This window comes from Corythoichthys intestinalis, chromosome 17 (assembly GCF_030265065.1).
Source record: "Corythoichthys intestinalis isolate RoL2023-P3 chromosome 17, ASM3026506v1, whole genome shotgun sequence".
In the NCBI taxonomy this organism is placed as follows: Eukaryota; Metazoa; Chordata; class Actinopteri; order Syngnathiformes; family Syngnathidae; genus Corythoichthys; species Corythoichthys intestinalis.
The window spans coordinates 13,369,416-13,395,719 of NC_080411.1; the positions used below are offsets into that span (position 1 = coordinate 13,369,416).

General features: G+C 39.3%; 1 protein-coding gene and 1 long non-coding RNA gene across 3 annotated transcripts; one reads left to right on the forward strand and one right to left on the reverse strand.

The window, feature by feature from the left end:
• Nucleotides 1-25,912, forward strand: trim23 (tripartite motif containing 23). 2 transcript variants are annotated; one of them, XM_057819266.1, is made up of 11 exons: nt 1-114; nt 3,309-3,471; nt 6,431-6,552; nt 10,395-10,676; nt 10,740-10,922; nt 11,984-12,199; nt 12,267-12,401; nt 17,854-17,983; nt 18,067-18,177; nt 18,429-18,553; nt 21,150-25,912. In XM_057819266.1, the coding sequence occupies exons 1-11, from the start codon at nt 16-18 to the stop codon at nt 21,327-21,329; spliced, it is 1,746 nt and encodes a 581-aa protein (XP_057675249.1). In that variant the 5' UTR covers nt 1-15; the 3' UTR covers nt 21,330-25,912. The 2 variants fall into 2 exon arrangements, with proteins under 2 accessions (XP_057675249.1, XP_057675250.1); XM_057819267.1 differs by having other exon boundaries at nt 10,398-10,676.
• On the reverse strand, nt 7,932-14,813 carry LOC130905675 (uncharacterized). Its single transcript, XR_009061139.1, has 3 exons — nt 14,385-14,813; nt 13,739-13,817; nt 7,932-9,091 (listed from the first exon to the last, which is right to left on the reverse strand). It is a non-coding gene; the product is annotated as an uncharacterized LOC130905675 (long non-coding RNA).
• Nucleotides 25,913-26,304: the final 392 nt, after the last annotated feature.

Genomic DNA, 26,304 nt, shown 5'->3' on the forward strand with positions numbered 1-26,304 from the left:
CGCAGCTGTCCCGCAATGGCCGCCTTTGCCGCAGGAATAAACAAGCAGGGCTCCCTGACGACCATGGAGCCGTGCGTTCGACACGGCCGGGCGGCCAACGGAGGCACCGTCAAGGTCGGTGGGCTCCACAAACCCCTATTACATTTTTAATATTCGGTCTTTTTATTTTTTGCAGCAAGCCTTCGAGCTTTCGTGGCTACCGACTGCTAAACGCCGCATACGTCATCTAGTGCCTGTTTGAATACCGTCCGGATGTAAATAATGTCGGAATATGACATTTGTGCAGCATTTTAATTAATAATACTAATTTATCCTGCATATGTTGACATAAGGGTGCGATTGCATCAGTGTGTGCGTTCAGAGCAGGCCGACGCCTCCATATTTCTGCCAATAATGTTGATAATCAGCAGGACGAATTGAAACACTGACCTCTGACCCTCTATAAAACTAATATTTGCTCCATGAAAAATGTTAGTTAATTAATTAACTGCCAGCGTGGACATCTAATCCATGTTAACTGGGGTGGCTGGCATTGAATTGTTTAGTGTCCTTGATAGCAATCGACTTCCAATTCATTTTTGAGGGAATGGTTTGGAGGTCCATCAGTGGTAGCCAATGAGTTGACCTATGAATTAATTTGAATGCTGTCAGAACAGTAGTAAGATTGTTGGTCTGTTTCCTGAGTTTGCTTCGTAAGTGGTAATATGGCAAAGTTACTACAGTGATCCCTCGTTTTTCGTGGTTAATGGGGACCAGAACAAGCTGCGATAAGTGAAAAACTGCCAATTAGCCAATTATTTTGTGTGTGTGTGTGTGTGTGTGTGTGTTCACAGTATTCATTCAGATTTATAATTGGAAAGAGATACATGTAAGACATGTTTTTCCCCATTTTTTCCCTAAAGTGTAATTGGAAAAAACCTTCATGTATATATAGGTTTTAATTAGGGGTGTCAAACGATTAAAATTTTTAATCGAGTTAATTACAGCTTAAAAATTAATTAATCGTAATTAATCGCAATTCAAACCATCAATTATTGTTGGAATGGAAAGATAAGACACAAGACGGATATATACATACAACATACTGTACATAAGTGCTGTATTTGTTTATTATAACAATAAATCCACAAATGGCATTATTAACATTCTTTCTGTTTAAGTGATCCATGGATAGTAAGACTTGTAGTTCATAAAAGACAAATGTTATAGTTACAAGTTATAGTAATTTTATATTAAAACCCCTCTTCATATTTTCATTTTAATCAAATTTGTACAATTTTCAATCAAAAGTAGAGTTAATATAATAATAAGAAGAATAAAAATAACAATTATAAGAATTGAGTGACCAAACTCTGAGTAATGCCAGTTCACTTTGCATTGTTGTTTAGCTGTGTGAGAATAGGGCCTCATTACTACAGACTGAAGTGCTTTTCTTTTTGTGAACATTTTTTTTTTTTTTTGAGAGATAGCAATATTATTTTTGTTGTGCTTTCACTAAATTATACTTCTGTTTGTTGTGAAGGAGTTGCAGAAGCGTATGCCAATAAACGGCGCAGCCCAAAGAACGCCTGTGTCCACTCGCCTTTATAACAGATATATCTCTGAGCATATCTTACCCAAAATACAACAAGAGACACATAATTGCCACGAAAAAAAAGCAAACTTACCGAAATATGTGTGGAGCACAAAGCAACAGCATTAACGTCTCACAACTACTAATTCTCCCACTATTAGAAGGAATAACATTAGTATGGAACAGCGCTGCGCTGCCCCCAAGCGGCCGGTGGCATTCTCTTCACTCTTAATGTGCATAGACGGCCTCATTGAAAGCTGTTTGAGGCAATGCGAGAGCGGCTCATTCAGTGCATGCGTTAATTGCGTCAAATATTTTAACGTGATTAATTTAAAAAATTAACGCCCGTTAACGCGATAATTTTGACAGCCCTAGTTTTATTTAATGGTTTTCAAGCACTTCAGTTGTAATAATTATGAGTTTTACACATGTTACCGTCCCATGATTTTTTTTTAAACAAGAGTAGAGTAGAAAAATGCTTGTCTTTATTCATTGAGTGAGTCCACTCAATCCGCTCAAGCTGCTCACTTACACACAATGAGTTGCCACACCAACTGTTTAACAAGTTAAACGATGATTGGCGCATGCGGCGCTTTGAAGCTTCGGCTTCCAAGAATATGTGGCAAGATCAACCCTTAACGTCTGTGAATCATTGTTTAGTGTAATAAGCAACTCCAGTGCACTGCCCGACCGACAAAGAGCAGCAGGAGGGAGAGTGAGATTATGTGATCGGCATGGGACGGCTCATCTGTGTTTATTTATTTATTTATTTTTTAAATGAAAAAAAATCTGCGATGGACTGAGGGCGCGAAGTAGCGAGGGTTCACTGTATATGGTCAAACTTCATTGTGTACATATACAATATTCGTCTTTTTTTTCCCCGTATACTTTTTCGGTGTATGTGCTTGACAGATTCCAACTTTGAAACGCTCCACGAATTCACGCAGCGAAGGCTTTTTTTTCACTTTGCGTCTTACGTTCACAGTTGCGACTAGAATGCTTTTTTTTTTTTGACACACAAAAAAAAAACAAAAAACGCTACATTCATTCCCAATGACAAAACCATTTAATAATCCAAATTTCAAAATGTATCGCGTCCTACATTCTGAATCTGATTCACATAACCTACACATTTTAAAAAATTAGGAAATCAAAGGTGCAGAAAAGTTGTATAGAGTTTTTGACAATGTCATATGGTTCCACCAAAACTTGACAAAAACATCCCCATTAATTTCCAATGTCCTATTCATTTCTCATGGTAAAAAATATCCTGATAAAAATATCCTGATATCAACAGGAAGTGCTCCAAAGACCCCAAAATGTATAGGAAATGACAATTGAACAGAAAGTGACCCAGAAATCAATTTAACCCCCTCACAAAAACCACAAAAAATCTTGAAAACACGCAAAAAAGTAAAAAAAATCGAAAAATGAAAAATTAATTTCAGAAAAACGCAAATCTGCAAAAAAAAAAACAAAAAAAACTCACTGCATGTAAACAAAAAGAAAACAGAAAACCAAAAATTGCAAAAAAAAAAAAAAAAAAGTACTGTTTTCCATGGTTTTATCTTTCAAGGACACTCATTGGCTGGCATTGACGGCGGTAGACGGCAAATGATTGTTCGTTCAATGGCAACCAATAAGTTAACAAGGAATTAACCTGAAAATACATAAATACAAAATAATGATGAGTTAGCAACTTGTATGCGCATGCATCAATTGTGTTAATTCACAGGTGCTAGAGTGTGGCGTGTGCGAGGACGTCTTCTCCCTCCAAGGGGACAAGGTGCCTCGCCTGCTGTTGTGCGGGCACACTGTGTGCCATGACTGCCTCACCCGGCTGCCCCTGCACGGTCGAGCGGTCCGCTGCCCCTTCGACAGGCAGGTTACAGAACTGGGTGAGTGTCCTGCCTGGTTGTCAGATTCCATTGCATCCTCAGTTTAGGAATTCGTTGTCCATTGATGTCAATAGACCAGTGTTTTTCAACCACTGTGCCGTGGCACACTACTGCGCTTTGGAAAATCATCCACCTTTCACCTAATTGCTCTCAAAATTTTTTTGGAAAATGAATCCACAAATGTGCTATTGCCAAGTGTCTGCGCCATCCAGTAGTCGATAATCATGTTATACTCTTTCTTATCAGCAAGTGGCAACAGGTAGCTTATTACTTTGTTTAGTTATGCGTCAAGTGGAGGTGACAGTAGCATTAGCCGCTAGCAAAACAGTAATGACGGCAATGGAAGGGTTTTGAAAATGAAAGATGCTAACTCAGAACTGGACACTAGACAAAATCCTGACCCAGATGAAGGCTCAAGTACGAGTGGTGATCAAAAGAAAGCAAAGAGTGTTTCCTCACCTAAAGTCTCTGGCATGAGGCAATATAACGAAAGCTATCTTTCATTGGGATTTACCAAAGACTAAAAAAGAACTGGACGTAGCGGATTAACTTTCACCGCGCATGCAATGTTACCTACTCCAATACAACAGGCCCAGGTGTCACAGTGACGTTGGGTAACCCAGGGACTACTTGTATTTATTCTCAGCATGACATTGTTTTCTATAAACTTTTATTATTATACATCTACTACATTATCATATTAAGCCAAAAACAAAACACAAAAATCATCAAATTCTGACGAGAATACAGAAACAAAACATCACCCGTCCAAAGAGCCTGAGAGCCCTCTAGTGGAGGAAACATACAGAGGAGCAAATAAGTATTTAGACAACCACTAATTGTGCAAGTTCTTTCACTTGAAAATATTACAGAAGCCTGTAATTGTCAACATGAGTAAACCTCAACCATGAGAGACAGAATGTGGGGGAAAAAAACAAGAAAATCACATTGTTTGATTTTTAAAGAATTTATTTGCAAATCATGGTGGAAAATAAATATTTGGTCAATACCAAACGTTCATCTCAATACTTTGTTATGCATTCTTTGTTGGCAATCATGGAGGACAAACGTTTTCTGTAACTCTTCACAAGCTTTTCACACACTGTTGCTGGTATTTTGGCCTATTCCTCCATGCAGATCTCCTCTAGAGCAGTGATGTTTTGGGGCTGTCGTTGGGCAACACGGACTTTCAACTCCCTCCACAGATTTTCTATGGGGTTCAGATCTGGAGACTGGCTAGGCCACTCCAGGACCTTGAAATGCTTCTTACGAAGCCACTTCTTTGTTGACCTGGCTGTGTGTTTGGGATCTTTGTCATGCTGAAAGACCCAGCCACGTCTCATCTTCAATGCCCTTGCTGATGGAAGGAGATTTTCACTCAAAATCTCTCGATAAATGTCCCCATTCATTCTTTCCTTTACACAGATCAGTTGTCCTGGTCCCTTTGCAGAAAAACAGCCCCAAAGCTTGATGTTTCCACCTCCATGCTTCACAGTGGGTATGGTGTTCTTCGGATGCAATTCAGTATTCTTTCTCCTCCAAACACGCGAACCTGTGTTTCTACCAAAAAGTTCTATTTTGGTTTCATCTGACCATAACACATTCTCCCAGTCCTCTTCTGGATCATCCAAATGCTCTCTAGCGAACCGCATACAGGCTTGGACGTGTACTTTCTTCAGCAGGGGGACACGTCTGGCAGTGCAGGATTTGAGTCCCTGGCGGCGCATTGTGTTACTGATGGTAGCCTTTGTTACTGTGGTCCCAGCTCTCTGTAGGTCATTCACAAGGTCCCCCTGTGTGGTTCTGGGACTTTTGCTCACCGTTCTTGTTATCATTTTGATGCCACGGGGTGAGATCTTGCATGGAGCCCTAGATCGAGGGAGATTATCAGTGGTCTTGTACGTTTTCCATTTTCTAATAATTGGTCCCACAGTTGATTTCTTTACACCAAGCGTTTTACCTATTGCAGATTCAGTCTTCCCAGCCTGGTGCAGGTCTACATGGATGTCTCTGGTGTCCTTCGACAGCTCTTTGGTCTTGGCCATAGTGGGATTTGGAGTGTGACTGACTGAGGTTGTGGACAGGTGTCTTTTATAGCGATAATGAGTTAAAACAGGTGCCATTAATACAGGTAACGAGTGGAACCTCGTTAGAAGAAGTTAGACCTCTTTGACAGCCAGAAATCTTGCTTGTTTGTAGGTGAGCAAATACTTATTTTCCACTCTAATTTGGAAATAAATTCTTTAAAAATCAAATAATGTGATTTTCTGTTTTTTCTCTCCACATTCTGTCTCATGGTTGAGGTCTACTCATGTTGACAATTGCAGGCCTCTCTAATCTTTTCAGGTAGGAGAACATTTGGTGGTTGACTAAATACTTATTTGCCCCTCTGTATTTCCTACCATGAAATTACAACAATCATATTTTCAGCTTTCCGTGGTCTATCAGTGTCAAATTAAGGTTGAAATCAAGTAATGGTGACAGCAGCGCTCTGTCAAATAGTTTCTTTTTTACGGTGCTTTAAAGACGACGTGATTAGGCCGGTGTGATCGTAGGACTTCTGGCTGCAAGCTTGTGTGTGGCCACGATACTGTATTAAGTCTGATTGGTATAATGGAGTCACGTGATTATTGTTGCAATATTTCATTAGTGAAAGAGCCGCTGGGGGTATCTCTGGCAAAAATAAAGTCAAATCTAATATGTAGAATGAGGAAAAATATAACGACATTAGTGTAGCCCAAAGTAGCAGAGTAAGAATAGTGTTTTCTTCACAAACCTACTCAAGTAAAAGAAAAAGTATGGCCTGGTAAAACTACTCTTAGAAGTACATTTTTCTCAAAAAGTTACTTGAGTAAATGTAACGCGTTACTACCCACCTCTGATTATTGTACATAATTTTTAGCTGCAGTAATCAGGAGTGTTTTAAAAAATGTAACGACTTGTTCATCTCTTAATTTAGGCGACTCTGGAGTGTGGGGGCTGAAAAAGAACTTTGCTCTTTTGGAGCTTCTGGAGCGACTGCAGAATGGGGCCACCAACCAATCGGGAATGACGGAAGACGCTCTGAAGGGAATGGGTGAGGTAAGATCAACGTGGTCTGAAAACACGAGTTCCTCTTGGATTTTTTTTAATGGCGGCGGTGGAAAATAAAGTGTAATAAAATTAGGGCTGTCAAAATTATCGCGTTAACGCGCGGTAATTAATTTTTATAATTAATCACGTTAAAATATTTGACGCAATTAATGCACTAGGCCCGCTCAGACAGATTTAAATGTCAGTACAGTGAAAGGCCAACTTGTTAATTGTGTTTTATGGAGTTTTTCCGCCCTCTGCTGGCGCTTGGGTGTGACTTGCATATGTTATGTGGCGTAATGTCGCCCTCTGCTGGCGATTCAGTGCAGCTGATTATTTGGGTTTCGGCGCGCTTTTCTGACGTGATTATATGTTGACGCGAACTCACACTAATAGACAGTGCTATTCAGACCAGCTAACGTCCGCATCCAGTATTCAGTGGCAGTTGTCATAGCCCCATCACACTGTTTGTGTCTAATACATGCATCGCTTGTGAGTTATATTCCTCCTTTGTTTATATTCATGAGCATTAGATAGTTATTGATGATGTGTATTTGAATTTGTTCACATATATGGTGAAATGCAGTTACATTGGTAGATGCTTGTGAGCTAATTGGCTAGTGTTACTGCTCGAATGGACACGTGTGTGTGTACATTTTATGTTATTTTGTGATTTATGCAAGTTATTGACACATTGCCTTGTTATTTTCAGTTTTACAAAAATACAAGAAACGTGCTCCTGTCAAAAAGAGATGACTTCAGTAAAGCCCATGCAACTTTGCCACACCGTCTGATTTCTTTTTGGAACTTATGTTCGCTATCTGTCAATTTGGGTACTCACACACATTGAGGACAGAATAGGGCAACTAGTTTATTTTTTGATTGAAAATTTTACAAATTTCATTAAAACGAAAACATTAAGAGGCGTTTTAATATAACATTTCTATAACTTGTACTAATATTCATCTTTTAAGAACTACAAGTCTTTCTATCCATGGATCACTTTAACAGAATGTTAATAATGTTAATGCCATCTTGTTGATTTATTGTTATAATAAACAAATACAGTCCTTATGTACCGTATGTTGAATGTATATATCCATCTTATCTTTCCATTCCAACAATAATTTACAGAAAAATATGGGATATTTTATAGATGGTTTGAATTGCGATTAATTGCGATTAATTACGATTAATTAATTTTTAAGCTGTAATTAACTCGATTAAAATTTTTAATCGTTTGACAGCCCTAAATAAAATACATTTTTACATATGTACTGTAATTTTCGGACTAGAAGGCTTATAGTCCAGTGTGGCTTACTGTATAAATGGATTTTTACAGCCGCATGTCCTTTGGTGTATATATCCCATAATACAATGTTCCTTCAAAGAATGGCCTAGTTTAAAACTGTTTTCATATTTTCGGCCACCACGTTATTAGGTGCAGGAGTACCGTAGTAGCCGTTGGGGTTGCGTTAAGCATCCACTAGATGGAGCTGCGCTAAATGGAATGCCATGGTTAACCAGTATTGATCCATTTATAAGGTGCGCTGTCGACTTTTGAGAAAACTGAGGCTTTAGGGCCGCCCTATTGTGCAGAAAATACGATATATAAATTTGAGGCTGTTTCACACTAGCTGCAGCCCCGTGTGAAAAAAGCAAGCTTAAAACGGGAGAAGCCACGTAGGCTGAGGGAGGCGCTGTCAGAAAGTAAAGCTTCAGCAAGCATATTTACTTTCTTAGCCAAGCATCAATGCATTTATTTTCCATTTGTTGCACAAGAAAACAGCGAATTTCCCTATTTCCTAACGCACAGCGACATATCATTTAGCTTAGCAAGGAGAGATGTGAGAGCCATTTCTTTAGTATCCCAGAGCTCGCGAATGCGTATCTGTTTGACGAAACAGCCCGATAGCACAGATATCAGTAAGACTGCCTCAGGGCCGGCCCAGGCCATTTGGGGGCCCTAAGCAAAAAAATGCGAAGGGGCCCATATTTTTGGCCCACCATTTCATCACAGTGTACTGTGAAACCCATACATGCAATCCAACCCATACGTCCATATTTTGTATATTAATCAGATTTTGTTGCACTGCATACTTCAAACTTCTCACCCCAAATGATTGTCAGTACTTACAGTAGATAGCGCCAAACCTTTTTCTAAAAGAGGAAAGAAAGAAGTTAAGGAAGAACTTTTATTTTTTAAAGTTTGTAATCAAGTATCAAAACTCACAAAAGTCAAATAAAGCAAACTGCAGAAAAAAAAATTGAATATAAATTAAACAATTGGCAGATTGGGGGCCCCCTAGTGGGGCCCTAAGCAGCTGCATAGTCTGCGTATAGGCTGGACCGGCCCTGGACTGCACCTCTGCTATTGGATGCGTTGTGAACGTGAGCGCGGCAGTTTCTGTTTTGGGCCCCAAGACTTGCCGATCCTTCCAAAACGGCCGCCACTGCTCACTTTCGCTGTGAAGTCCCCTCGCACATACACCATGAATGGGTTGCTCGTTGAAAAAGTCCAGCTTTTCACACTGCGCCACCTGAAATACTAATGTAATAATGTATCAAATACTTGTTCTCCCCACTGTATATGTATATACGTACATTATAAATACTTACATACATTCTCTGTATGTGGTCCATAACTTTAGGTCGGGATCAATTATTTAAAAAAAAAAAAAAACGAGGGAAAACCGTGGTCAGAGACAGACAAATTAAAAAAAAAAAAAGAACAAGGTACCGTAATTTCCCGAATATAACACACACTTTTTTTCCCAAAATCAACTTGTAAAGTCATGGGTGCGCATTATACACGGGTACATGGATGGAGACAGAAATATATATATTATATATTAATAGTTATATTTTATAGTATAATTTTATAGTTATGTTAATAGTTCCTCTTGTTACAGTCCACAGCGATGCGCTTTTTCCGTTTTCCGACTTCAGTCCCCTCTTTTATTTTACCGTATCAATCCATGGAAGAAACATTTATTCATCATGATGAAACGAGCAAGTTATACAGCAGCCTTTTAAAGAAAAGTCACATCTGTTTTGTTTTCTCCTAGATTCTGGTAAGTTGGAGAAGTTGTCAAATCATATTATTACCATAAATACTGTCAGTTTATGGTAATGTTTTGAACTACCAATGTGCTATGCTTATGCTGTGTTTCACCAGTCAGTAAAATGACATTTCTGTATCTGGTCACGAGCTCTGTTTTCTTGTATTCTTCTATCTATTGGTGCTAAAATTAGGGTGCGCGTTATAGACGGGTACAATAATTTCCCCTAGATTTTACTAGTAAATTTGGGGTGCGCCTTATATTCGGGAAATTACGGTAATGATGCAACTAGCAACGAGGGGATATACAACTGTCAAATGGCAGATAATCAATTTCTCGGCAAGACGCCTAGGATCGGTTTAAAGACACTGCTGATGAGCTAGAATTAGAGGCAGGTACGACGTTGGGAACTCACCCCATAGCTCTGAACAAAACAATCTAACCAGCAGCAGAATGTGACAAAATCATGCCAGTCGTCATATTAGCTTCGCTTGCTAGCTAGCGCAGCTGTTCTCCAAGTCCATCCCAACTGTGTCATCACCCCCAGCGTGCATTGAGCGTGTAAAATATGGTGCCCTCTGTAGGTCAAAACATGTACTAAATGTTATAGATTTTTAAATCAATGACAATAATATGTTTTTAATAACATATTTTAGTAAAAGAGAACAATTGTAGCTTATTAGAGCCTACAAGGTCCGAGGTTTCCTTAAAAAAAAAAAATAGTGGTGCACAATCAACATCTCTTTTAAACGCATCCAAAATGTCACACCATCCCTTTTCCCAACCTAGCAGTGCATCATCCGATGCGACGAGGACGAGAGCCACACAGCCACCATGTACTGCACCGTGTGCGCCACCCACCTGTGCGCCGAGTGCTCGCAGCTCACCCACTCCACCCGCACGCTGGCCAAGCACCGTCGCGTACCGTTGGCCGACAAGCCCCACGAGAAGACGCTGTGCCCGCAGCACCAAGTGCACGCCATCGAATTTGTGTGCCTGGAGGAAGCGTGCCAGCCGGGCCCGCTCATGTGCTGCGTGTGCAAGGAGTACGGCAAGCATCAGGGACACAAGGTTAGGTCGGGAATTTGTATTATTTCCTGACAAAATAGTAACACATTTGATGTTCTTCTTTAGCATGCCGTCCTGGAGACAGAGGCTAACCAGATACGGGCGTCCATCTTGGATATGGCGCACTGCATCCGCACGTTCACGGAGGAAGTGTCGGAGTACTCCAGGAAGCTGGTGGGCATCGTGCAGCAGATTGAGGGAGGCGAGCAAATCGTGGAGGACGGCGTCGGCATGGCGCACACGGAACACGTAAGCTCGCTGAACACGACTAATAGTTGCCATTTCTCGCTGAAGAAATTGTGTGGGGATGCTTTGCTATCCGTTAATATTAGTACTGCAACGATTAATCGATTAACTCGAGTAATTCGATTAGAAAAAAGGTTCAAATTAAATTTTGCTGCTCGAGTATTCGTTTAATTAAAGTGTTGGTAATGACTTGTTTTGAAAGTGTTTGCATTTAGTTTTATTGATTTGGGTGGATACACTGCTCTCTAGTGGCAACAGTGAATATTACATAACTCATTTCACATGGCTGAATCCAGCTGTTCTCTGTTAAGACCAACATTAAGTATGTTTTTGTTTGAGCTAATGTTTTTTAATACATTTGTAATTTGGTTTACAGGTATATTTAGCCGTTTTTGTGTGGGAATATGTGTTTGAACCATTTGTTACGGGCGTTGTTTTAAAAAAAAAAAAAAGCTTTTTTCTTTATAGCAGTTTTTGTTTTTTGGCCTTTGCAATTTTATTCAGCAGTTTTGTGTCTTGTTGCTGTTTTTGTGCAATTTTATACCTTTTTCGCTTTTTCTAATTTCTATGATTTTGGGAATTTTTTTCATGGAGGGGGCAGGTGCATTGATTTTAAGGCATTTCTGGCTCACTTCTTGTTCATGTGTCACTTCCTGTAAGTTTTGGGGCTTGGTAATGGCACTTTCTGTGGAAATTAATAAGGCCATTGAAAATAAATAGGGATGTTTTTGTCAAATTTTGCTAGGACTATGTTTTTGGTCAAAAAAAAATTGCAACTGGTGCACCTTGATTTCCTGAATTTTTATATGTGTGAATTGAATTATAAATGTAGGACGAGTTACATGTTGAATTTTGAAAATTTAAATATTTTTGCTATTGGAAAAGAATGGGGAATTTTTTCTTGGAAAAGTCACATTTTTGCCGCAATCGTTGTTGAATTTTTGGAATGTGTCAAAGTTGGAACGGGGAGAATATACTGTGCGCCGCACCAAAAAAGTGAACAGGAAAAAATATCTATTTTAAACATCTAATATAGTAGTCGAATTCGTCTGCATCCCACTTAGGTACCCGGCACAGCGGAGAGCGCTCGCTCCTGCGTGCGCGCCTACTTCGCCGACCTCCATGAGACGCTCTGTCGTCAGGAGGAGATGGCGCTGAGCGTGGTGGACGCCCACGTCCGCGAGAGGCTCATCTGGTTGAGGCAGCAGCAGGAGGACATGACCATACTACTGTCCCAGGTGTCCACCGCCTGCCTACACTGCGAGAAGACGCTGCAGCAGGTGAGGTGCAGGAATTTAAAGTTCAAAATTGTCAGCGTTTGCTAACCTGTCACCACGTATCTCGTAGGACGACTGCAGAGTGGTGCTGGCCAAGCAGGAGATTAACTGTCTGCTGGAGACTCTTCAGAAGTCTCAGCATCAATTCACAGAATTGGCCGACCACATCCAACTCGACGCGGGAATCCCTGTCACCTTCACCAAGGTAGATGATGATGATGCTTTCTCGTGGTGTCATATTTATGGTAAATACTTCTTGTCCAAGGAAATTGCAAGTAAAGGCCTCCTCAAGTCGTATTCTCTACTGTAGTATTAAGAATCTATTTTTAATACCTGAGTTTTTAAGATGAGACGACTTTTTACCAGAGATGCCGATCGATCGGGTCCGATCACGTCATTTTCAAAGTATCGGAATCGGCAAAAAAATATCGGACATGCCTTTTTTTAATATATATATATATATATTTTTTTTTTTTTTTATTAAATCGTTTTCAAATTGTATTTAACGTTACAGACATAATATGTTACACTCATCCAGAGTCTTTAGTTTAGGCTTAAGGTAGGGTTATGAAATTTATCCCGTTAACGGCGGTAATTAATTATTTTTTTAATTGATCACGTTAAAATATTTAACGCATGCGCTGCACGACCCACTCACGCATTGTCGCGTTCAACCGTTTTACATATATATAGAGCTAAAAGGCAGCGTAAAATGAGTAGAGTGAATTTTGGCAGCCTTTGGAGCCTTTTTTTAATTGGCTAAAGCCTTACAATCCCTCTCCCTACGATTAGAAATATCGTGGGAAGTAATGTGGGGAAGAAAGGTAGTAATTGATCTTTTTCTTAACACCCTATGTTATTTCCCAACGCAGAAAAGACATATCAGTTGGTACCACTATGCACAGTTATGGTTGCACTTCCCATCATGCATTTGGGCAGAACAGTTAAATGGCTACAGTATTATTTACTGAAAGCTCAACAAATACACTAGATGGCAATATTTAGTCACAATATACAAAGTCACATTCATCCTTTAAGAATTACAAGTCTTTCTATCCGTGGATCCCTCTCACAGAAAGAATGTTAATAATGTAAAGGCCATCTTGAGGATTTATTGTCATAATAAACAAATACATTACTTATTTACTGTATGTTGAATGTATATATTCGTCCGAGTTTTATTCTTTTTTTTTTCTTAATGCATTGCCAAAACGTATATGATCGGGAAAGAAAAATTATCGGGAATGATTGGAATTGAATCGGGAGCAAAAAAAAAAAGCAATCGGATCGGGAAATATCGGGATTGGCAGATACTCAAACTAAAACGATCGGGAGCAAATCGGGAGCAAAAAAACATGATCGGAACAACCCTACTTTTTACCTTTCAAAATTCTGGCACGTGAACAACGAGTAGTGAATGGCACAGAACTATTTTCATTAAGAAGATTTATTGTTATTGTAGTTGTGTTTTTGCTCCACCCTCTTATGAGTGGAACAATATTAGTAATGCTAATCAATTGAAAATTACAAACAAAATCCTACCGTAAGCATTTTGATGCATCCTTTTCTTGTTGTAGCCATTCAACAAACCAAAGTGAAGTCCATGTCTGCCATTTTTTTGCTGCAACAACAAAAGCATATGAACAGGATGCACTTGTAATTAGCAGTTAGCAAGTAAGTAAGGATCTTTTCCAGCGCACGTGAAGGTAGCCTGAGTCTGGGCCATTATTGTTTTTGCTAGTTTTGCTAGTGTTAGTATTTCGGACAAAATTACTGTCATGGAAGTTCAAATTTGAACTCCAAGACAAGTATCAACTCCATAGCTCAAATGAGAAATGAATCAACACAGCCAAGGATTGCCTGCTTTGAAGACTTTATAAAAAAGATATATATCAATGGTACAACACGGATGTGGTCCAGTCAGGACTGTGGCCACGCAGAAGTACAATGAGAATACAAAGTCAAGGGTCTATGTCAGGGGTCGGGAACCATTTTGGCTGAGATAGCCATAAACACCACATTTTTAAAAATGTAATTCCTTGAGAGCCATACAATATGTTTAAAACTAAAAATACGAGTAATGTGTGCATTTTATGTCATTTCAACATTTTTTAAAGTACAATAAGTCTCCGAATTCTTTTTAATAACATTGTTATTCTGTTACTAATCAGTGATGAGTATTTCTCACCATTAATGCGACTTCTGGTGCTGCATGGTGTTGCTGACGGCTTTGTAGTCTGGTTGATACTTGATGAGGTTAAGCGTCATGCAGGCATTGAGAAACTTAGGATACGTCTCTTTTCATGTTCACAAAGAAACGACACGTATCCTATGTTTTTTCCAACCATACACGGAGCACAAGTTTGTCCATTTCTTTAGCGAACTCATTGAAGGACTTGAATAAATCTTTCCCTCTTGTTGTCCCATGCATAGCCAAAACTGCCAGACTTTCCTCACATAGTGTGTAAACAACAACATACCTTGCGATCACGCTGAACTGTGATAAATTGCTTACGTCTGGTAACTCATCCAAAGCGAGTGAAAAAAATGGAGCCGAATTTATGTCCTTCATGCGTTGCCTCACTTTGATTTGACATCATGATGGTACATTTGTGAACAGTTCTTGCTGACAGGGGCATGTCTTTTATCCATTTAATAATATCAAAAAGTTGATTGGCAACATCAAGCATGAATGCTTTGGCGTACTCCCCATCGGTGAATGGCTTCCCATTCCTCACCATTGCTAAAGCGCCAGCAAAGCTAGCCGAATTCCAGTCACCTTGTTTGGTCCAAACATGGAGTTGCTACTGACTAGCTTGCACTCTTGTAAGAAGCTCTTGACATGCTTTCTTCCTGTTGTCCCCCGCCGGATAATTCGATGCAAATGTAGTATGGCGGGTGTCGAAGTGCAGCTTTATATTTTACCTGTTCATAGATGCAATTTTATCATTGCATATTAGACACACCGCAGAACCTGCTCTCTCCGCAAAGGCAAATTCCTCTGTCCATTCCTGCTGAAAAGTACGATACTCCTCGTCTTTTTTTCTTTTTGCCATCATCTCAAAAGGGTTTATAAAATTAGCGGGGAAAACGAAACTAAAACTATGGGAAAATTACTATGCACATGCGCACATCGGCCGCTCTTTTTGACAGCAAAATACGGCGACCCCACTCGATCAGTGTCTGCCTCATCTGCGTTGCCAATGCGATTGATAGACAGATAAATAGATAGACCGACACAACGACATGTATGTTTGCCACTTTCCCACAAAAATAACTGCGAACCGGCTTTCTAGTCGCTGGGGATCATCGCCGTTTTGCGCAATGCGTAAAGGAGTATAACGAAGCTTTTTTTTTTTTTTTTTAATAATTAGATTTGTCTGCGAGCCAGATGCGGCCGTCAAAAGAGCCAGATATGGCTCGCGAGTCATAGGTTCCCGACCCCTGGCCTATGTGCTTATTGAAAGGGCGTTGCTGGCTATGAAACGATACCTACGAAAACGAAAGTGAACCTTAAGTATCAACTCTGGTGGTTTTCCACAGAAAGACTTAAGAGTTATGACCTTGGGAACTTAGCTGTAGCTGGTACGAGAGGGAGTAAAATCAGATAAGGCAGTCCACAGAAACTCTTTGTATTATGTTCAAAGAAATAGGTAGAGCACACGAACATGAATAGATACAGTCACAGCACAAATGAATATAGTTTAACAGCAGTTATGTGTTTTATAAGCATGAATAAAATATTATTTCACAATTACGTATTAGTCTTTGTCATATTTTAGTAATTTCGAAATATGTTAGTGTAGTTTTAGTCCACAAATACAGGTATTCCCCGGGTTCAGAACGAGTTCCATTCGTATGCTGGCCACATAAACTGAAGTTCCGCTTAAGTCGGAAATAACCGTTTGAGTACACCAAAATAACTATCCAAAAAGTCCAAAAGTATTGTATTTTGTTTAATGATGGAGGATACGCTGCCCTCTGGTGGCAGCGTTGGATCTGACTGGACTGTCGCCTTATGAATAATAAAAAAATACTACGTTCAAGAGGCTGATGGGCAGAGTGCTTGCTGGCATTTCACGTTGCGAGTGTGTCGTGTACTTGGACGATATCCTGGTGCATGGCTCATCCCTTGAGTCCGCTTTCAATTCTCTCAGGAAGGTGTTGGAAAGGATTAGGGCTGCAGCTTTCGATTATTTTAGTAGTCGATTAATCTATCAACTAGTTAGTTTGTATAGTCGAGTAATCGGATTAGGAACATTTACAGCGTTGCAGAATAAATTTTAGGAGATGTAAAACAAAGGCTTACTAAGAGTGCTCATTCAAAATAGCATTAAATGCGAATACAAAATAAAATTCCCAAGTGTTTCTTTTATTTAAAAATAAAATACCTGAGCCTAGCCTCAAACGGATTAATAAATAAAGAAAGAAATGAGGATGGACAACAAGAGAACAATTGGCTAACTTGCATAGCAAACGTTAGCTAGCTTAAATGCTATAAAATGCTAATGTTTTTTTTTTTTTTTTTTTTTTTTTTTGTACGTCAGTATGGTGATACGTCAACATGACTTTGAGTTACATTTGAATAAATTACGAGCCTACAGGTGCCGCTTTAGATAAGTGGTATTCTTTGGCAGACTAAAACTGGCAAACCTGTCGTTTGACCTGTTTAACTCGTTATGAAAAGAAGGGTCATCAACTAACTCCTTTGTTCCCAAAAACGTATAAATACGTTCTATTTTTAATTGTTTCAGTGTCCCAAAGACGTATTTATACGTCTTTTACGTTTTTTTTCTACGGTTCTGATTCAATTAACTCCAAAACACAAAGCTGAAAATCCATTTTAAAGCAATAATACTGGCCACTGGAGGGCAGTAGCGCATTTGGTAAGACCCGCAACCCGATTCAATGGCAACGAACGGCCGGGCTGCACGGCCATGGACGATGCCATTAAGTCCGTGCTGCTTGCCGAGCAGACCCCGCAGAGACTCAAAAAAATCCATCTTTATGAGACAGGCGGCGACGAGGGAAAAATTTATCCTGCTGTCACAGCCACAACAGCGTCATCTCTCAGTTAGTTATGTGTAAATAAATTGTTACTTTGCTATCAAAAGCTCCATTTGTCTTGTTGTTTGTTATTTTGTGAAAGGAAAACATAATTCGGATGTTTGGGATGTAACTAAAGCAAAAAATAGCTGTGTTATAGTCAAAGTTATGTTTGAAATGTATGCTTTCACAAAAAGCTCAATTTCTCTATTTTTTTTCATCAGAAATTGGAAAATTGGTCAAACTAAGCTATTTTCTAATGCTGATTTCTAAAGAATGGAAAAAGACATGAACTTAATTTTTTCTTGCTGAAAGTAGAGTGTCTAATCTTTCCTTTGGTGGCTTCCATGTTTATAGAGCAATAAAACAGAATTTTCTGTGGGCCTTGCAAAATCAGTCAAAATCCAGTAAAACGGCCAGGAGCGAAGGGGGTTGCACCGGTGAAAATGGCTGGGAGTGAATGAGTTAAATATTCTCGCCATCGTTAATAAAAACTACGCTGATCTAGTGGTTCCGATTCACACCGATAAACTTAACTAGGTTTGCTTTTAACTGTACAACACAAAAATTGATGAAATGCCTGAAGGGCTTTTCTTATGTTCTGCTCCCAGGACAACCGGGTCCATATTGGTCCCAAAATGGAGATTCGTGTTGTGACTCTGGGACTGGACTGTGCTGGGAAAACCACCATCCTGTTCAAGCTCAAACAGGACGAGTTCATGCAGCCCATTCCCACTATAGGTATGCTATTTAAAAAAATGCTCTAATAGCTACTAGCATCTAAATAATAAATTGTTTTTTCTCTCTCTGTCCACCACTATAAGGTTTTAACGTGGAGACAGTGGAATATAAGAACTTGAAATTTACCATCTGGGATGTGGGAGGAAAGCACAAACTGAGGCCATTGTGGAAACACTATTTTCTTAACACACAAGGTAGAATTTTTCGCCATTTCATTGTTATTTAGCATGGCTAAAATTAGCTTTTCTTGCAATTCCTCTGTGTAAATGAAAACGAGTTTGGATAATTTTACAATCGTGGTATCTGCAGAGCTGTGGAATTTATAACTCGAAATAAACCTGATCCATCTTTAGTAACTTTGAACAAATACTTGGATCAATGACAGCAAGGCAAGTCAATAACTAAGCTTTTTCCTCTTATTTGTGCCTCCTATGTTTGCATACAGCGGTCATTTTTGTGATAGACAGCTGTCATCGGGACCGACTGATGGAGGCGCACAGCGAGCTGGCCAAGCTGCTGACTGAGAAAGAGCTGAGAGACGCCCTGCTTCTCATCTTTGCCAATAAGCAGGTACTGGACAGGCGGCGAATAGTGAATTCTGGGAATATACTGTAGACTATTAGAGATTATGTGTGGGAACCTCTTGGTAGCTAACGATACGATACTATTTGCGATGCAAAGCTCAGGATAATGAACTCACGACAATTATAGTCAGGAAATCATTCTAAGATTTTCTACAAAACAATTAATAAACAAGAAAAACTACCGTAGTATTCAGACTATAAGGTGCACCTGACTATAAGCCGCCACCCACCAAATTTGAGACAAAAACTGCATTTGTTTATAGATAAAGCTGCACCGGACTATAAGCGCTGTCCTCATTGTACTAAGGGATATTCACACCAAAGGATGTTAACCGATAACACTTAATTTGACAGCGGCTTCGTAGTACTGTCATTAGACTGCCGTAACTATGACATGACACTATCATGAGTAGGGCTGCAGCTATCGATTATTTTAGTAGTCGATTAATCGATGAACTAGTTTGTCGAATAATCGAGTAATTGGATAAGTAACATGAAAAATTAAAATACCTGAGCTGAGCCTCAAACGGTATAAAAAAAAATAAAAATGGATCTATGTTCAACAAAAAAAAAATTGGCTAACTTACATAGCAAAAGTCCGCTAGCTTAAATGCTATAAAACGTTAACTTTTTTTTAGGGCTGTCAAAATTATCGCGTTAGCGGGCGGTAATTAATTTTTTAAATTAATCACGTTAAAATATTTGACGCAATTAACGCACATGCCCTGCTCAGACAGATTTAAATGACAGTACAGTGAAATGCCTACTTGTTAATTGTGTTTTATGGAGTTTTGCCGCCCTCTGCTGGCGCTTGGATCCGACTGATTTTATAGGCTTCAGCACCCATGAGCATGAGTAATTATTGACATCAACAATGGTGGGCTACTAGTTTATTTTTTGATTGAAAATTTAACAAATTTCATTACAACAAAAACATTAAGAGGGGTTTTAATATACAATTTCTATAATTTGTACTAACATTTATCTTTTCAGAACTAAAAGCCTTTCTATCCATGGATCGCTTTAACAGAATGTTAATAATGTTAATGCCATCTTGTTGATTTGTTATAATAAACAAATACAGTCCTTATGTACCGTATGTTGAATGTATATACCCATCTTGTGTCTTTCCATTCCAACAATAATTTACAGAAATATATGGCATATTTTATAGATGGTTTGAATTGCGATTAATTACGATTAATTAATTTTTAAGCTGTAATTAACTCGATTAAAAATTTTAATCGTTTGACAGCCCTACTTTTAAAAAAAAAATTTTTTTTTTCAACAATACTCTTAACAAATCGTTCAGACACATATTCCCACAAAAAACAGCTAAATATACCCATAAACTAAATTACGAATGCATTAAAAAAACATTAGCGCAAACAAAAACTTAGCTTATGTTGGTCTTAACATGGAGGAGCTGGATTCAGGCATGTGAAATGAGGCAGACTAGAGGGCAGTATATCCACTGAAATCAATAAAACTGATTGCAAACACTTTCAATATAAACCATGACAACGCCACAATAATTAAACGAATACTCGAAGCAGCAAAATTTAATTCGAATCTTTTTTTTTCTAATCGAATACTCGAGTTAATCGATTAAACGTTGCAGCACTAATCATGAGCATTAATGAATGCTTATGACAGATGTCATTTAGGGCGCTTTCACTCTAGCACTGTTTGGTCTGTTTTAAACGGACCAGAGTTGTTTTTCGCAGATAGTCCGCTTCGTTTTGTAAATGTGAACGCGCACAAACAAACAAACTCTCCTCCGCCAAAAATTGTGGGTCTCGGCCCACTTTAAGCGCACTGTGCTTCACTTGTGAATGCAACCGGAGCAGAGTGCGCTTTTGCTAATTTATGTGCAGCATCACAGCGTGGAACTGTAATGCTCCAGGCTGTGTTGCGGAAGTGGAAGTACAGTGCGCACACTATTCAAAATCAACAATGGCAAGATGATAGATTAACCATGGCCAAATGTTGTTGTGTTGCGCTAAGCAGTTGCATTTGATACTCAGAATCGAGTTGTAATGCGGTGGTTGTGTTTTGCATGCTGTCCCTGAACAGACCGTGTGAGAGTGACAGTGGTCAGGCAGGCGAAGCCTCTCGGGGCAGCCGACAATTTGACAGTCCGAAAAGTCATAAAAGTGAGACCGATCGGACCGCTGTGACTGTGTTTCGTGGTTTAATTTTCCCGGTCTAATGTGAAAGCGCCCTTAGTGTCATCCAGCAAATTATCTCCACTTATGCCGCTGACGGCCATAGATGTCCGATCCGTTTGAAGGTGGAGGGATGGCAGCGAATGAACATTCGTTCACCCTCCCAGTTCAAACGGATCGGACGTCTACTAGTGATAAACTCATTCCAATTCACAGCAGAACGCATTGGAAGAAAAAAACGCGCAATTACACACTGAATATTTTTTCCCCGTTTTGTTGTCGAAAGTTGTTGGGCGAATTGTGACTTTTTGAGGGGTAAAATTTTCTCTGTGTCGCCCGAAATTTTAGGACATTTTGCAGTTGGATCGATGTCAATCAGGTTACGTCATCTCTTGTCATTTATCTGCATTTCAGGACGTACCAGGCGCCGTGTCGGTGGAGGAGATGACAGAGCTACTTAGCCTGCACAAGCTGTGCTGCGGCAGAAGCTGGCACATCCAAGGCTGCGATGCCCGCAGCGGGATGGGTCTTCACGAGGGCCTGGATTGGCTGTCCAGACAGCTGGTGGCCGCTGGGGTCCTGGACGTGGCCTAGAACGGCTTCTGTGGCGCTCATCTGTGAACTTGAAGGTACAAATTGGAAGCGCCTTGGACACGTGCTACCGCTGTTCTCCTCAAGGAGGAGACAACGAGATAATGGGAAAGGTTTGATGACGACCGCAACTTTGTACTCATGAGCAACACCAAACCGGTTTGGAAATGGGAAATCAAGCATGGTAAATAAATATGTAAGCTTTGGGAGAATTTATTTCTCATGCTTGGAATTGTTAGCCTAGGGGTCGGCAACCTTTAACACCGAAAGAGCCATTTCGACCCAAACACGCACATATAGATATTAGCATTGATTACGTCTGCTCGAGTGTATATTCTGTGGAGGAGTTTAACCTTTTAGTAAGTAGAATAAGTGCTCAGTTTTATTCAAACGAGAGACATGAATTCACCAACTATGTAAAGTCATGGTTGTACCTCACTGTACCCAATAGTCTTTGCACCTGTGAGTGGCGCAGACTTTTCATACACTTTTATTCACAGAACACTCACGCATAGGGATGTCATGATACCAGAAATTTTGTAGTCGATGTCGATACAATTGAAATTCCATGATTGTCGATACCATGGTAAAAATGAAAAATAAACAATAAATCCCATGTACTTAAAACATAGATTCCACCGTCAGTTGACAAGACAGCTCCCACAGACATTCCGCCATGCCTTCCCGTAGGGGGCCAACCCAGGCAGAACGTTGAGTTGGCTTTCACTGTGATAAACTCAAAGACGCTGCGTTCTAACGCCGGATTTAGGCGGAAATAGGACGAAGGGTTTACTGCATACAAGCAGGCAGGAGTGTCTCAAGAGTGATTTGGTCGAGGATTCAAGGTAATTATTATATTAAATAGCACCATGCATGTACTCGAAACACTGTGAAAAAAAATCAATAAAATTAGTGTAACTAATGCTTGAAATATTTACGTAAAATGAATGATAACAGCCATTTTTTGCTTTTAACCAAGAATCTAGACTGTTTTATGTTGATATCTATAGAAATTCCGCGAATTAAGCATTTATTTACAAGAATTTTCAACTTATTTACAAAAATTTTCAACTTAAAAAAACTCTGTTTTGTGACGGCCGCCATGTTGGATTTTGTATCCCCGCACAATAGTGGAATTCAACCTAAATAAGTTGTGATTGTATATTTTTAAAAATGCATGTTTTGCTTTTGTTTAGTAAAATTAAGATAATTCTGCATGCTTTCCTCAAGTATTAAGTTTCTGATGTGAAAATTGAGTGATTTATTAGCTGTTGAAAACTTGCACTAAATTTTAAAAAATTCAGTTGCTATTTTGGGCAAAAACTTTTATGTTAAATATTGCTATTGATCCTGAAAATATGGGTGATTATCTCTGCATTTTCATGACGATCACCATGTTGGATTACACAATAGTGTAACTTTTGCTTGAAATATTTACGTAAAATGAACGCTAACTGCCCGTTTTTTGCTTTTAACCAAGAATCTAGACTGTTTTACGTTCATATCTATAGAAATTCCGCTATTTAAGCACTCATTTACAAGGATTTTTAACTTAAAAAGCTCTATGTTTTGTGATGGCTGCCATGTTGGATTTTGTATCTCAGAATTCAACCTAAATAAGTTGATTATATACAGAAAATGCAAATTTAGCTTTTGTTGAGTGAAATTTTGCTGATTCTGCATGCTTTCCTCAAGTATTATATTAAGTTTCTGATGTGAAAATTTGGTGATTTATCAGCTTTTGAAAACTTACTATTTTGGGCAATGTTAAATATTGCTATTGATCCAGAAAATATAGGTGTTTATCTCTGCATTTGGTTATTTTTGTGCATCTAGCGTAATTTTATAGCCATTTTAAGTTTTGTTATACTTGATATACTTAAAATTCATATACTTAAAATAATCAGGATTTTATTAGCTAACGACTTTGAATTTTTTGATGTCGCTGCTCATGGAGACTCATACATGCTCAAGGGAGGTGCTTGTTTTGGTATTAGGTAGACAGCGACTTTGGTTTAGAAAATATTAGAATTTTAAGTTTTTGAAAATAGGCCCCTTACGGATCAGCCCCGTGTCCCGTCAACTGATAGTAAAGTCTAGGCTTATACGTACTCCTTTATTAGAAGTAAACAACAATACTGTGTGCTCAGTTTATACAGAACAATCGGCATGTAGCTTTAAAGTATTAAAATAACATACAGTCGTACCTCTACATACACATTTAATTTGTTCAAGGACCTTGTTTGTTAAGTCGAAATGGTCGTATGTCGAGCAGGATTTTCCCATAAGAATACATTATAATTCCATTAATTCGTTCCACAGCCCGAAAACCTACACTAAATGCTTAATAAATACTGATGGTACTTGTTTTCCGAAATTTCCAGGTTCGCGGTGAATCAGTAACAGGCACATTTTTGCTCAATAGACAATGTTTATTGATTAGAAAATGCAGAATAACTGAGATTTATTGATTACAATCCCACAAGAGCAAGCAACAAGCATCAAAAACAAGCATAACAAGGGTAACGATGACGCTAGATTTGAGTTTGTCAATCCCAGAATCCCCACGCTACGTTACAGCACAACCAGGTGTCCCTTGGCAATGAAAATCGCTTACCGTGACAAATGAGCGGGAGCCAACGCTCCGGTAAGGCACCGAAGGAACAAATCCAGGCGATCCGTACGTGACCCGCTGGCGGACTTCACTGGTCGCCCGGAAATGCCCGGTTTTTGTAGGAACGCGCTACACGGGGGCGGAGACGGCCAACCTCCGCTACCAGGCGGCGCGGCCCCGTCCAATGACAAAGCTACTTTTGGTTCAGCCCCTTGAAAAAGGGGCTTTTCTTTGCGTGGTTCCCAGGTTGCGCCGTCCGGTAGCAGATGTTGTGTTCCCACGGTAAATATTATGAGTGCAAAACAAGTTATCTCGTGAGATTCCCTCCTAACTATGGAACCCAAGGTAAAAAACAATCAAAACAAGTTATCTCGTGAGATTCCCTCCTAACTATGGGACTATGGTGCAAAACAAATTATCTCGTGAGATTCCCTCCTAACTATGAAACTCAAGGTAAAAAACAATAGTTGTTACAATCTAGGTCACAGAAGCAATCATACATCACAAAGGCATAATGTAATATTTTCCCCCAGCATTCCGCCCTTTGACCCGGATTGAATTTATCATAAGGCATAATGTGCTAATTCACTTTGGGTCACATAATATTTTCTCCATCAGTACTATTACCAATGGCAATTACACATAGTAAAACAAATATAAAACAAAATCGGAATAATAATTTAATAATAACAATTACTGTAATAATGTAACGAATCGGCTTCTAATTTGGCGGATGTGTTTTGCGATCTGTACCTGAATGCACCACGTGGTTGACGTGACAGAGTGAGATAGGTGCAGTAGAAATGTTACTCTCTCTTTTAGTGTTCCATTGTTGGCATCATCTGCGGCGGACAGTTGGCGTGTTGTGTTGCACAAGTTCTGAAATAAATGATTAAAACCTTGACAAAGCTGGCAATTTCTTTGGCGATGTTACAACTATACATAGTTGGTGAATTCCTGACCTGCTTAAGTGTTCTGTTAGCAAACACACAAAACGGTGAGCCTGAGTTGATCTAGCTACTTAAAAGAAAGTTTAAAAGTTGTTGCTAAATCTAGCAAGTGCCAGAAAAGTTCAATCAAATATTTATTTCATTTCAAACTGAACCGCATCAGAGGGTTCAGAATGCGGCCTCGGAGCCACGGGTTGCTGACCCCTGTGTTAGCCTAATCATTTTGATGGTCGACTAATCAACTCGTATATAAATCACGTTTGATTTTATCAATCAATCTTTTGAGGATTATGAAAAATCAGTTATTTACCAAGCTCTTAAACGTTAATCGACTATAAAAAAGTTGGATACTCGATTAATCAAGGCAGAGCTAACAACTTATTCTATTTCCAAATCTAACTCATTGGCTGCCATTGACCTCCCTCCCAGTCAAAATGGATTGGACGTCTATCACCACAATGGCAGTGAATGAGTTTCAATGAATTTGCTTCCTTTTCCAGAGAAATAAGACACAGACAACCGCGCTCATAGGATTTAAAGTCAATTTTATTTGAAGATTGTGCGCTCTGTTACAGAACTATGTCTACTGAACGTATTTATAGTGTAGAATTCAACCTTTTTTCCCCCTGCATGTTATCGTCGGGCAAAACGCACTCGTCGTAATAAGGCGGCCAGACTCTGTCGTCTCCTTTCAGTATTAACATCGCAACACTCGAGGAAACCGTCGCGAGAACTTTAACGCCCCGCCGCCTCTTTGTTATGTAATGTGAAGCAGTGAAACCCTAACCCTGCTACTGACACTTTTTGCCTCCCCAGGGACAACTTTGAGTTTTTTCATTGCAATGAAAAGTTTACTACTTGCATTAAAAAAATGTCTGTGTGAAACGCCTTTTTACCCGCGTAGTTTGCAAGTACAGAAGCACAACGCGCCTCAACACCTTTTGTTACCGTTTGACTCAATGACGGCTTTGTTTTGTAAATTATTCGTATTGTGACGCTGTCAAATAAACTGATTGACCATATTTGTCTGTGTGACTTTTTTAAAAACTGATTTTAAGAATTTAAGAACAAGACTTGTAGTCTACTTTGATTATTTGTATTAATTTTGGGGCATTTTCAGGTCGCTTCCTTGTTAACGCATTGGCTGGCATTGACAGCCCAATTCATTTTAACTGGGAGGGGCGGATGAACATTCGTGGTCCATTGTTGGTTTTGTTTTTGATGACGAAAATGAAAATATTTCATTGAAGATGATTACAGTCCCTGACAAAAGTCTTGTCGCTTATCCATTTTGTAGAAACAATTGCTAATAACCTGACTTTTAATTATTCAATTGGTTTCAGAAATGGCTAATATGAAAGCTAAGACCCTCCCAAATGATGTTGAATGTACAAAAATATACTTGTTTCACTGA

Bases quoted from the DNA above. Each gene is read 5' to 3' on its own strand.
- trim23 (XM_057819266.1), top strand. From the start codon at position 16: ATGGCCGCCTTTGCCGCAGGAATAAACAAGCAGGGCTCCCTGACGACC. The intron at 12,402-17,853 runs GTAGATGATGAT...TTCTGCTCCCAG, and splicing joins TCCCTGTCACCTTCACCAAG to GACAACCGGGTCCATATTGG. The intron at 17,984-18,066 runs GTATGCTATTTA...CACCACTATAAG, and splicing joins GCAGCCCATTCCCACTATAG to GTTTTAACGTGGAGACAGTG.